The sequence below is a fragment of the Phyllobates terribilis genome, unplaced genomic scaffold (assembly GCF_046119375.1).
Source record: "Phyllobates terribilis strain yellow unplaced genomic scaffold, ASM4611937v1 Scaffold_260__1_contigs__length_2691941, whole genome shotgun sequence".
NCBI lineage: Eukaryota > Metazoa > Chordata > Amphibia > Anura > Dendrobatidae > Phyllobates > Phyllobates terribilis.
In genome coordinates, this window is record NW_027363020.1 from 1,347,457 (window position 1) to 1,360,253 (window position 12,797).

The following is a 12,797-nucleotide window of genomic DNA, read 5'->3' on the forward strand; positions in this document are numbered from 1 at the left end:
GTTTGTAGCGCTTGATGGTTTTTGCAACTGCACTTGGGGACACTTTCAAAGTTTTCCCAATTTTTCGCACTGACTGACCTTCATTTCTTAAAGTAATGATGGCCACTCATTTTTCTTTACTTAGCTGCTTTTTTCTTGCCATAATACAAATTCTAACAGTCTATTCAGTAGGACTATCAGCTGTGTATCTACCAGACTTCTGCACAGCACAACTGATGGTCCTATCCCCATTTATAAGGCAAGAAATCCCACTTATTAAACCTGACAGGGCACACCTGTGAAGTGAAAACCCTTTCCGGTGACTACCTCTTGAAACTCGCCAAGAGTGTGCAAAGCAGTCATCAAAGCAAAAGGTGGCTACTTTGAAGAACCTAGAATATAAGACATATTTTCAGTTGTTTCATACTTTTTTTGTTAAGTATATAATTCCACATGTGTTAATTCATAGTTTTGATGCCTTCAGTGTGAATGTACAATTTTCATAGTCATGAAAATACAGAAAAATCTTTAAATGAGAAGGTGTGTCCAAACTTTTAGTCTGTACTGTATATAACACACAACAGATCAGGTTTTCAGGATCTCTTTAGTATTGCACAGGTGAAGGAATTATTATCAAGGCATCAAAAATGCCACAGCTTCTCTCACCTGTTCAATACTAAGGAGATCTTGAAAACATGATCTGTTGGGGGTTCCTGAGGACTGGAGTTGAGAAACACTGGTTTAAGAAGACAGCAGAAAGCTCTCCACTCAACATGGCCTATGGTGAAAACTGGCCACTCAACATGTAGTTGGTTAATTTTTTTTGGGCAACAAACTTTAAGTGTCCGGGCAGGTGTGATCTCCTGCCCAATTTGACAGCAGGCACAACCACGTGCTTTATGTTGGTGTTATGCTCAGTGAGTATCATGCACTTGTCCTATATTGTACTCGCTGAGCACTTTGAGCTGTTCTAAGTCTATCATTAAGTCTTGTGTTGTTGAGTATAACATAAACTATTCCAAGCAGACATACTATAGATATAATTATAGTTACCTGTTCGTTATAAATTTCCAGCGTACTGAATGTTACCTGCAAAGAGTCAATGATTATATTAATATATCTATATTGCATCATTCCACTATTAAATTTAGAAAATAGTAGCTTTGTCCAGAACACTAAGGCCCCCATTCATCAAAGCTTTAATGCCAGAACACTGGGGTAAAAAGGCTTGAAAAATCTTTTGCTGTTTTCACGCCAGTTTCTCTCTGCCCTTCTGGTGAGGGAAGGGAAAGGGGACACGATAGGGTTTACTTTACACCAGAAATCTTTCTCCAGTGATTGGAGTAAAATTTATGGCAAGCCGCCAGGAGGCGCATGCTATTTGTCAGATGTGCCTGATTGACAAGCGCATGAATAACGCCAGTCTTGAGGAATCGGGGCCATAATTATTTAGAGACAGTGTTACATTGTAACCTGTATAAGCTTGAGAAACAATTGCATACACTTTGCATTACAAACCTAACAAAGCAAAAATATGATGCTGTCCACACAATGTATACAAAAGACATTTGCCTCTCTATAATGATGAACCCAAAGAAAACATAGAAAAATATGTCAGATAGAGAGGTTCCTAGTTGTAGCCAATCAAACATCTTAGGTGTTGTCCAAGAGTATTACAAAATAAAGTAACTGCTTGTAACAGGCTGGGTGGTGGAACCACTATGCTGTGATCCGAGGAGAGCCTGGAGGGGCGTGACAAGGGACCTCACCAAGTCAGACCTCGGATGTACAGCAGCTTGAAGATACCATGATCCTAGGAGAGACTAGGGAGGCGGGACCAGGTGCTACTGGAATGACCTCAGCAGATGACAGCTGACCCCCAGGGGACAGGAGGCAGGTACGGCCAGGGATGGTAGATAGGCCGACACCACTGGTATGATGACTGGCATGCCTGACAAATGGCCAGGCAGGTACATACGGTACATACGGTCAAAATTGGAGTATAAGTAGGCTGGTTCAGGTGGAAACGGCTGATAGACAGACAGGCAGGCGGGCACATTTGGTATACAATCAGGCAGGTGCGGCTGATAGACAGGCAGGCAGGGGTATACCGTCCATAGTGGCAGCCCACGCAGCTGCTATAGGGCCCGTGAGACAGAGTGGCCCAGTGTGTAACAGCACCGGACCTCTCTATCCCCTCATCAGAATTTCAACAGTATCTGCATCATTAGGATGAAGATACAGTTTAAAACACTCAGGCTTGGTCAGAATCAGCAGAGGATTCGATGGGCCCAGAGTTGGGAGAAAGAGGCTCCCAGAGGACGCCTCACTGCTCTGTTAGAGCAGGAGAGGAGGCTCAGCCCGCCAGCTCTGGTTCCAGCAGAACAGAGAGAGGCTGCTTACAGTATGACCACTGCTCTCCCTGCCCCTCCCAGCTCTGTATAATAATACTCCGCTCTCCCCCTCCTGCCTTCTGCCCCGCAATTACAGCAGGAGAGCTCTGCGGTCGGGACCCAGAAGGAGGGGAAGCTGCACCACAGAGAAGACAGAAGTACAGGATACAGGAAGTCAGGAAGAAGAAGCTGGCAAGTGAGTGTCCCATTGCTTTCCAGGGCAGCATGCATCATCTGCAGAGAGGGTAAGTGCATGTGTAATTTGTGTTCATATATGTGTGTGTCTTTCTAATATGTTTCTATGTGTGTCATTGTAGTAGTGGGGAAGGACGTAGCCTTCCTTTGGCACTAAAGAGTTAAAAGAGAATGTTTCCATAGTTAGATCTCTCTGAGCTGCTGTTAGGTCCAGTTAAGGAGTTAGCTGTGATGATCCAGCCAGTAGAGTAGAGGGGGAACTTAGTGCCATGATCAAGCATAAATTGTGTATAACGCTTGTTCCTGATATAATTCCTTGTGGGCTGTAGTATTGGTAACCAGCCAAAAGATGCCACTGTCCCAGGCACAGTTGATAGTGCAAGTCTGCTAGCAGGATTACAGACATGTATGACAGTGAAGAGTTAAATGTGTGTGAGGACAGGCCATAGAGGGTGTGCACTTTAGGAAACCTATGGTGAGTTTCCAGAAAGAACTCAGAGAGAGTTTGGACAGAGAACTGTACGGGCGGCATGAGTATAGTGGCTGCTAGGGCAAATGGGATCCCCATACTCCAGACAGTAGAATCACCAGAGCGAAGACTCCCTATGCAAGAATCCCCTTAGTCAGCTGGAGAAACTCAACAGGTATTGAGGACCTGGGGGCACATTCTGTCTACAGGCTGCAGAAGAAGCTAGGACTCAAGGCTAGGACGTGGGGAGCAATAGGATCCGGATATACTGCCAATGGTGAGAAAGATTATCTAGGGTTAGAGAATAGAGCCAACGAGATGCTTCACTTAAAGAGGGAACCAAGGTTGAAGTTATTTCCAGTACCTGCCAGAGAGATGACAACCCGTTGGGCCTTATCCATTATATCTGCCTGTAAATATTGTACATATTCCTCTTCCCCAAGTAAAGTCCCAGTTATGGTTAACAACCTTGTGTCCTCTGAATTTATTGCTGCCCTGGTTCCAGAAGAGAAATGCCTGGAGACAGCCGCGACCCGATGGTCCGACGTAAGTGGAGAGCACCACATACACTGCAGCAAATCAGAGGGAGGACACGCATTGTCTGTAGGGTGCTAGAGTGAGCGGGGGCCACAGCTTGCCCATGACTACCTCGCTGGGGCACCTTACATCATGTCTCTGTATCTGTGTACATATGTGTATGTAATGCACATGTACTTAGTACATCCATGTATTCACATATGGTCATATGCGGCATTTCAGCTCCATTACAAGTTTTAAGAAAGGCCCTTGTGGTGGGGCTGAAGTGCCACATGTGTACATACAGGTGAATAAATATATTTAAGGCTCGTTTCACACATCCTGATTTTTCCAGTACCGCAAAAGCCAGTACCAGAGATATCCGTTTCCGACTCCACCTGTGTGGCAACCGTGTGCCGCCCATCTGCCACATCAGGAACACATGTACCGGTGCCGGGAATCAGTTAGCGATGTTCCCAAGTGTTGGGTGCTGAGCGCTGCCTTCATCTTTGTCCAGTGTCGGCGCAGTGATCAGCGCGGCAAGAGACAATGATGAGAGTAGTATTCTGCACCCACTGTGTCCTGGGGTAAAAATAAGAATAAGAATAAAATAAAAAAAATCTTTATACTCACCTGTCCGAAGGTGTCCCCTACTGTAATCTGACCGCTCACGCCGGGGAGAATGAATCGCTCCAGTGCACCGGCCCCTGACCTGCCCCTGAGGGCTGAGCTCAGTGAGTGTCAGGTCACCACTCAGTGAGCTCAGCGTAGCTCCGCGGCCCGTTTGCTGGAGCCAGTCATTCTCTCCAACTCTTCGGACAGGTGAGTATAAGTCACTGTGGGACGTTTTGTGGCCTGTGCAGCGTGAAAAAAAAATGAACATGTCAGCGTGTTTTGCCCACGGACACACTGTCCGTGCGCAGAACTATAGATTTGAATGGGTCTGCGTGTGTCAGTGTCTCCAGTACGTGTGGAAACTATCACCACACGTACTGGAAACACGGACATGTAAAAGAGGCCTAAAGTGAACCTGACACATGCTGCCCAAACTGTGGGCTCCATTTATCAAGCACCGGCTGTATGATCCCAGCCAGGAATTTCTGACTCCAAAACTGCGGCATTTCAGAGAAAAACAGGCTTTATTAGCAGCCGGAGACCAAGCTGTGCTGTAGACTAGTCAGACAGGTGGGTCCCTGGCGGCTTCCCTCCCACCCGCTGTCATTGATTGACAGGTCTCTGCCTATGGCCATGTTCACATGTTCAATATTTGGTCATACAGCTGGTGCCTGATACATGCAGCCCGTGGATCGTAGGTATCAGTTGTTAACCCCTTTACAACCTTGGATGTATAAGTACACCCGCAGCTGTTAACATGTAAAATGCCGCTGTCAAACTCTGACAGCAGCATTTAACACGATTGCGCTCGGAGCACGTCAAAAGACCCGCCCGTGTCACATGACCGCTGGTTGCTGATGGGTTGGTGAGGGTCTACAGGAGATCCCTGCGGCTGTCATTGCCAGGAGGAAGCCCTGCTATGTGTAACACTGGCGATCAGATGATCGCAGCTTCTAGTCTCCAATATATATATAAAAAGTTTAAATCACCCCCTTTCAACCCATTCAAAATAAAGCCATTAAAAAATATATAGTGTGTATATATATATATATATATATATATACGTTTGGTATCGCCGCTTTCAGAATCACCTGATCTATCAATATAAAAAAAGAATTAATCCGATTGGTAAACGGCGTAACGAGTAAAAGAAATCAAAATGCCAGAATTACAGTTTTTTGGTTGCCGCAACATTGCAATAATATGCAATAACGGGCTATCAAAACATGATATCCACCCCAAAATGGTACCAATAAAAACGTCCGCCCAGAATGCAAAAAATAAGCCCTCACAAGACCCCAGATCCCGAAAAATGGAGACGCTACGGATCTTGGAAAATGGCCCCTTTTTTTTTTTTATTACAAACTTTGTTGTTTTTTTCACCACTTCAATAAAAAAGAACCTATATATGTTTAGTATCTATGAACTTGTAATGACCTGGGGAATCATAATGCCTGGTCAGTTTTAGCATTTAGTGAACATGGTAAAAGAAAACCCAAAAAAACAATTGTGGAAATGAACTTTTTTTGCAATTTTACCGCACTTGGAATTTTTTTCCTTTTTCCAGTACACGATATGGAAAAACCAATGGTGTCGTTCAGAAGTACAACTCTGGGAAGAATTGGAGCAAAGAACGAAAACTCAAAAACGGAAAAACCCAAGGTGGTAAAGGGGTTTCGAAATAATGAAAGCGCTGCACACCAGAAGTAATACATGTATGTTAGATTGTCTGAGCAAAAGGTTCTAATGCGTTTAGATTCTGTACAAATAACAAAATAAATCATACTCGCCTGCTGTCACTCTTCTGGATCCAGCGCAGATTGATCTGTGGTCTTCGCCAGCATCAATGATGCCACCATTCTACCAGACACAGGAGCACTGCATTGTGTGATAGGCGGCAGCGGTCAGGTGACTTGAACTGTATGCATCACAAGCTGCACCAGTCCTGTGTGTGGTAGAATGGTGGTGTGTCACCCTAGGCCTGGATGCCACAAATATTAAAGGCTGTGTCTGAGAGCAGGAGGGAGGTTCCCTGGTTACGGACAATTAGCATACAGCACCTCCTGTCCCAGGCCAGTAGGGGGAGCTGGCTGCCCCTATAAAAGCTGGAACTGGGGGCAGTGTTAGAGAGAACTGGACGACCTAGCTCAGGACTGAGACTAGTCCCAGAGAAGGAGGGACAGTTCAGCTGTAGCTGAGGAGTCCGTGAGGCAGAGGAGAAACTGCAAGCCAGGGACAGAGGCGACGAGAGCCGCTCCTGGCTGAGAGAATCACTCAACCGGACATTGGGGTCCGAGGCTGTCAGGGTTGTAAGCCCAGCAGCAGAGAACCAACCCGCAAGGGATTGCAGGTCCCTTGGCCTAAGAAGCCTGGAGGCTCCGCCACACAGAGGGACCAGTACAGCGAGGAGAAAGCAAAAGGTACCCAAGGCCCGAGTCGCAAGCCATACAGGCAAGAAGTACACGGCCAGCTCAGGGACGTGGGCTATTACACCACGAAGAGGGGGATAGTCAGAAAGAGCATAGAGAGAACGGTAGGCCTACACACTCACCCTGACCAGTGGGGCTCGCCCGAATGCTCTCAGACACCCAGGCCCATTCCTAACCAGTACTACTGTTGGGTCATTAATAATCCCTACAATAAAGACCCTGGACTGTTTGAAGCGGACTCTGAACTCTTACTATTGCGGCCTGCACTATCACCCCCAGCATTCACCTACCCTGCCCTGAGGCTACACTCTTCCCGTGGGGAGTTATCCTACCCCTGTGCTGCACACCAACACCAGCCTCAGTGGTCTGCCTTGCAGCGGCGGTTATCCCTGACCGCAATCCACGGGTGGCGTAGTCGGACATTCAAAACACTGATAAATAGACTGCCACAATTTGGTCTGACCACCCTGAGCCACGGGATTGGGTTGCCACTACTACCCCCATCAGCACCGTACACCAGATGGCCCGGTTCCGGGTACCCCACGGCCCAGGGGGCGAGTCAGCTTTTTGGCGTAGTAGGCAGGATTGTGACCAACCCACCACAAACGGGTATTGCGTGCCTGAAAAAGACTTTATACTTACCTGAGTGAAGTTTCCCGCCATTTGGGGCCATTTCCCGCCAATCGGAGCCGTTTCCTGCTATCGGGCGCCATCTTCGGGACGCCGCGCGGGAAGAAGAGGGGCGTGGACATCAAAACCGCGCAAGACCTGAAGCCCCGCCCTGCGTTGAGACGCTGCGCAAGGTCCCGGAAAGAGATCCTGCGGACGCCGACGTCATCACCCCGTGACGCAAGGTCCTCGCCCAGAGCATCGCGAGGGGAGCCGCGGCCTACAGAAGAGGATCGCCGGAAGGTAGGCCACGGTTAACTAGGGGGGAGGAAGATGTCGGAAACGGAGGTACCCTCTACCACCAGCGTAGCCGCTGCAGCTGTGATGCCGTTTTCCATGCCCTATATCCCCGGAGCGGCCTGGCTGCCACAGTATGCCGGCGAGTCACATACCTTGGGCAACTTTAAAGAAAGGCTGTATAGCCTGTTCAAAGTTTATCCCCTGACAGAAGAACAGAAAGTAAGCATACTGATAGGGCAGTTAACTGGTGCGGCCCAGCGGGAGGTAAGGTCTTGGACAGCTGAGGAGAAAAGGACTGTAAGAGGGGTTCTGATCCGTCTACGGGACACCTTTGATACCCGTACCTCAGCAGAAATCAAAATGCGGTTCTATGGATGTAAGCAGCGAGCTCAAGATAGCATCAGAGATTATGCCCTAAATTTACAGGAAGCCTTAGGAGCAATCAATGCAAGACTTGGTGCCCTGGAACAGGGGTGGATGGCGCGGCTATCGAACTATGACTTCACAGTCAAATACCGGACAAGCAGAACCAACGCCAATGCAGATGCCCTATAGAGAATGCCCCACCTACCCGAAGGGGATGAAGACTCGGAAGAGCTGGAGGAAGTAGAGCGCCCTGCGTTCCACCGGTATGGGGCCACTCAGTATTCTCACCGGGTAAGAGACAGAGACCTAACCACCGTCATGTTCAACCCCTTACCCCACCACGGCTGGGCTGAAACGCAAAATAGTGATCCTTCAATTCGCCTGGTGAAAGACCTGTTAACCCAGGCAGACACTAGCCCTGGCCCGGACGCTCCAGAGGAAGCCAAGCAGTTATGGAAGGAGAAAAGCAGGCTATTCCTTTAGGAAGGTAAGCTGTGCAGAAGGCTTGTCAACCACCGGACGCACGAGCTGACCTGGCAGGTAGTGGTCCCAAGACGAGATGCAGCAATGGTCCTGGAGGCCTACCATGACAGAGCGGGACACTTCGGGTGGAAGAAACTGGAGTTCCTACTGAGAGAGCGGTTCTACTGGGTCGGTATGAGAGGGGCCATAGAGAAGTGGTGCAGGGACTGCGGCCCATGTAACCTCAGAAAGAAGGACTGTACCTGTTAGAACTCTCCTGTTAGGTTTTTTCTATCTTGCTGGTCACATGACCTTTTTTGCCTATTTAGTCCTGCTCCGCCCTCCTGGCCTTGCTGGACTTCATTGTAATTTCTACTCTTAAGCTAGCTTGGTGCTAAGTACCTTTCTCAGTCAGTTTAGCTAGGTCTTCGGACCTTTATGTTCTATGTTGTGTGTTTGTCTTTTACTGCTACAATTTCTGCTAGGAGGTGTCCAACTTTATCCCAGTCCCTAGTTCTTGTAGGGATCCCTCCCTTGCATCTATAGGTCTTCGTACAGACTAGCCGAGGACTTTAGCGGGTCTGATCGCAGGATCAGGTTCCCCGTTACACCGTAGGGATCTAGCTTAGTTCTACTGTAGGGACAGATCTCCTTTCTTTCCTTAGTGTTTGTAGCAGATCATAACAGTAAGTCCAGCCCAAAAATATCTCTAAGGAAAGACTTCCCGTTTCCATCATGGTGTCGGTTCAGGATTTGGCTCAACGCCTGCAGGGACTCTCTCTGGAGGTAGCCGAGCTCCAACAACACGTGAGTAGCTGTTCTGGAGCACATTTTGTGGAGCCAAAGATACGTTTGCCTGATTTATTTTTTGGTGATCAACAAAAATGCTTGTTTGTTGTATTTTCGTTTGATACCCAGATCCTCTGGTGATGAATCACAGCGCATAGGGTTCATAATGTCACTTTTGCGCAAAGAACCTCAGGGATGGGCCTTTTCTCTCCAACCTAGTGATCCATGCTTTAGATCAGTGGATAGTTTTTTTTCTGCTTTGGGTTTGTTGTATGATGATCCTGACCGTGTCTCATCAGCTGAGACTGAATTGAGACGTTTGAGGCAGGGATCAGGTAATGTGGAAAAATATTGTTCTCACTTCCGTCGGTGGTCTGCCCAGGTGGGGTGGAACGATTCAGCTTTGAAAAGTTAGTTTCTTGCGGGGCTAGGGGAAAGGGTTAAGGATTTGCTAATTGCTTATCCCACACCTGGAAACTTGCAGGAGGCAATGCAATTAGCTATACGGGTGGACAGGAGACTGCGTGCAAGGGTTAATGAGAGTAAATCCTCTGCCATGTCAGCTCCGAGTCTTGAGAGGGTCTGTACTGACATTGGAGAGCCGATGGAGATTGGGGCAATGGCACCCCGCTCTCAGGAAAAAGACCGCAGATTTTCTGAAGGTTTGTGCTTTTATTGCGGAAAATCTGATCATATCATTAAGAACTGTGTGCTTCGTATGAACAAAGAAAAAAAAAAAGGTCAGTTACGCCCGTATAGCCTGTTTAAATACTAAGGGGGTATTCCTATCTGCTACTACCGCTGCTCAAGAAGAATTAATTGAATTTTGGGTATTTGTGGATTGTAGTTCTACTCTGAATGTGATTGATGGGGGATTCTTGGAAAAACTTAAATTAAAACCCAAACCTTTGTCATCCCCTATTGCTGTGGTTTCTCCCCCTTGAAGAGTGTTACTCACAAGGTCTGTGAATTTCCCCTCACTATTAATGGTGCTCACCAAGAGAATTTGGATTTGGTAGTATTAAATAATTTGCCTTCTCCAGTAGTTTTGGGGTTGCCATGGTTAAAATTGCACAATCCTGTACTGGATTGGTCTACCAATGAAATTAAGTCCTGGAGCCCTAAGTGTTATGACAAGTGTTGTAACGGACGTATTGCTGCGGTGGAAAAAGGGGAATTACCTGTACCTATTCAGGATTTTTAGAGAGTTTTTTCTGGGGAGGAGTCACAAATTTTGCCTCCCCATAGAGACTATGATTGTACCATTGAATTTGTCCCTGGAGCGACTCTTCCTAAAAGTCGTTTATTTAATCTTACTATTCCTGAGAGAAAGGCTTTGGAGGAATACATACAGACAAGCTTGGCCGCCGGTCACATTAGGCCTTCCAAGTCTCCTGTGGCTGTTGGATTTTTTTTTGTTAAAAAAAGGACGGCGGTTTACGTCCTTGTCTGGATTTTCATGAGATTAATAAAATTACTGTACGCAATCCTTATCCACTGCCATTGATTCCTGATTTGTTTAACCAGTTACTGGGGGCCAAGTGGTTCTCTAAAATTGATCTCCGGGGGGCATACAATTTGTTGCGCATGAAGGAGGGTGATGAATGGAAGACAGCTTTCAAAAACTCCTGTGGGTCATTTTGAGAATCTGGTTATGCCTTTTGGTCTTACCAATGCTCCAGCATTTTTTCAGAATCTTATTAATGACATCCTTAGACCTTTGATCGGCAAAAATCTGGTTGTGTATTTGGATGACATTTTGATTTATTCGCCTGATCTGGAGTCTCATTGGCGGAGCGTACGTGAGGTATTACAGTTATTAATTGACAATTCGCTTTTTGCTAAGCTGGAGAAATGTGAGTTCGCTGTACAGAGAATTTGTTTTTTGGGCTACATTATCTCCAGCGAGGGCTTTGAGATGGACCCGGTGAAAGTTCAAGCTGTGCAGGAATGGCCTAGGCCTATTGGTTTGAAATCGATACAGAGGTTTTTGGGTTTCGCCAATTATTACAGAAAATTCATTAAAAATTTTTCTATTATTGTCAAACCACTGACCGATCTCACCAGGAAAGGTGCTAATGCGGTTCAGTGGACTACTGAGGCCATTGAAGCTTTTGTGTTTCTAAAGGAGAGGTTCAGCTCTGCTCCTATCCTTATGCAGCCTGATGTGACTAAGCCGTTTTTGGTTGAGGTTGATGCTTCTTCGGTGGGGGTCAGTGTGGTGTTGTCTCAGAAAAACAAGGATGGAGTACATCCCTGTGCTTTTTTTTCAAAAAATTTTTCTGAGACTGAACTTAATTACGATATTGGTAATCGGGAATTGCTGGCTATTAAACTCGCATTTGAACACTGGCGTCATCTCTTGGAAGGTGCTGAATTTCCCATTCAGGTTTTCACTGATCATAAAAATCTGATCTATCTTGATGCTGCCAAGCGCTTGAATGCCCGTCAGGCTAGGTGGGCACTTTTTTTCTCGCGGTTTAATTTTTCCGTTACTTACATCCCGGGTACCAAGAATGTTAAAGCTGATGCTTTGTCTCGCAGCTTTTCTCCCATGGTTGGTGCTGAGGAGGAGGAGAGCATTTTACAAGAAGGTGTTGTGATTGCTGCTTTGGACTCCGTTTTGGAAGATGAGATTCTTAAAGCACAAGAGAATGCCCCATCTTACACTCCCCATGGGAGGTTGTTTGAACCTAGGACCTTTAGGAGAGATTTGTTTGTTGAGTGTCATGAGTCTCGGTTGGCAGGTCATCCAGGAATTTCTGAGACCAAGAGACTTGTGGGTCGCAGTTTTTGGTGGCCTGGATGGCAGAAGGAAGTCATTAAGTGGGTGCGTCAATGTACGGTGTGTGCTAGATCTAAGTCTTCACATACTCCTGCAGCGGGCTTGCTTTGCCCTCTGGAGGTTCCTAGTGCACTTTGGACACATCTGGCTATGGACTTTATTACTGACCTTCCCCCCTCTGAGGGTTTCACGGTCATCTGGGTGGTCGTGGACCATTTTAGCAAGATGTGTCACTTGGTTCCTTTCATCAAACTGCCCTGCGCTAAGACACTCGCTAAGGCCTTTGTCAAGGAAATTGTCAGACTACATGGCGTTCCTACTGACATTGTTTCGGATAGGGGACCTCAGTTCGTGGCTCGTTTTTGGCGTGCTTTTTGTGACAGGTTGGGAGTTCATTTGTCGTTTTCATCCGGATATCATCCTGAGTCTAATGGCCAGAAAGAAGGGAAGAACCAGGATGTTGAGCAGTTCTTGCGTTGTTTTGTGGCAGACAATCAGGAGGGGTGGTCTGAGTTTCTGCCACTTGCTGAGTTTGCTCTTAACAACCATACATCCTCTTCTGCTGGTTGTTCGCCTTTTTTTTGTTGTTCTGGGAGACATCCGTCTTTTGGGTCATTCTCCAAATTGGTATCGGCAGTGCCTGAGGAGGAGAGTTTTTCTGGTGATTTGGAGAGAGTTTGGACGGATGTGCGTGGTAATCTTCAGGAGGCTAACAAAAAATCTAAGAGGTACTTTGATAGGAAACGGCAAGAGGTTTTGTTTGCTATTGGTGACATGGTTTGGTTGTCCTCTAAGAATCTGCGGTTGAGGATTCCTTCTAAAAAATTGGGTCCCAAGTTTGTAGGGCCCTTTAAGGTGCTTCAGGTAGTTAACCAATCTGCTGTTAGGTT

At 46.8% G+C, this 12,797-nt stretch overlaps 1 protein-coding gene across 1 annotated transcript in view; it reads right to left on the reverse strand.

The window, feature by feature from the left end:
• Window positions 1-1,039: 1,039 nt before the first annotated feature.
• The window catches only part of LOC141219304 (uncharacterized), a 119,696-nt gene continuing 107,938 nt past the window's right edge, over window positions 1,040-12,797 (reverse strand). The window contains exon 5 of the mRNA XM_073666075.1: window positions 1,040-1,068. Within this exon, the coding sequence (XP_073522176.1) occupies window positions 1,040-1,068 (29 nt within the window). The remainder of the gene's footprint in view (window positions 1,069-12,797) is intronic.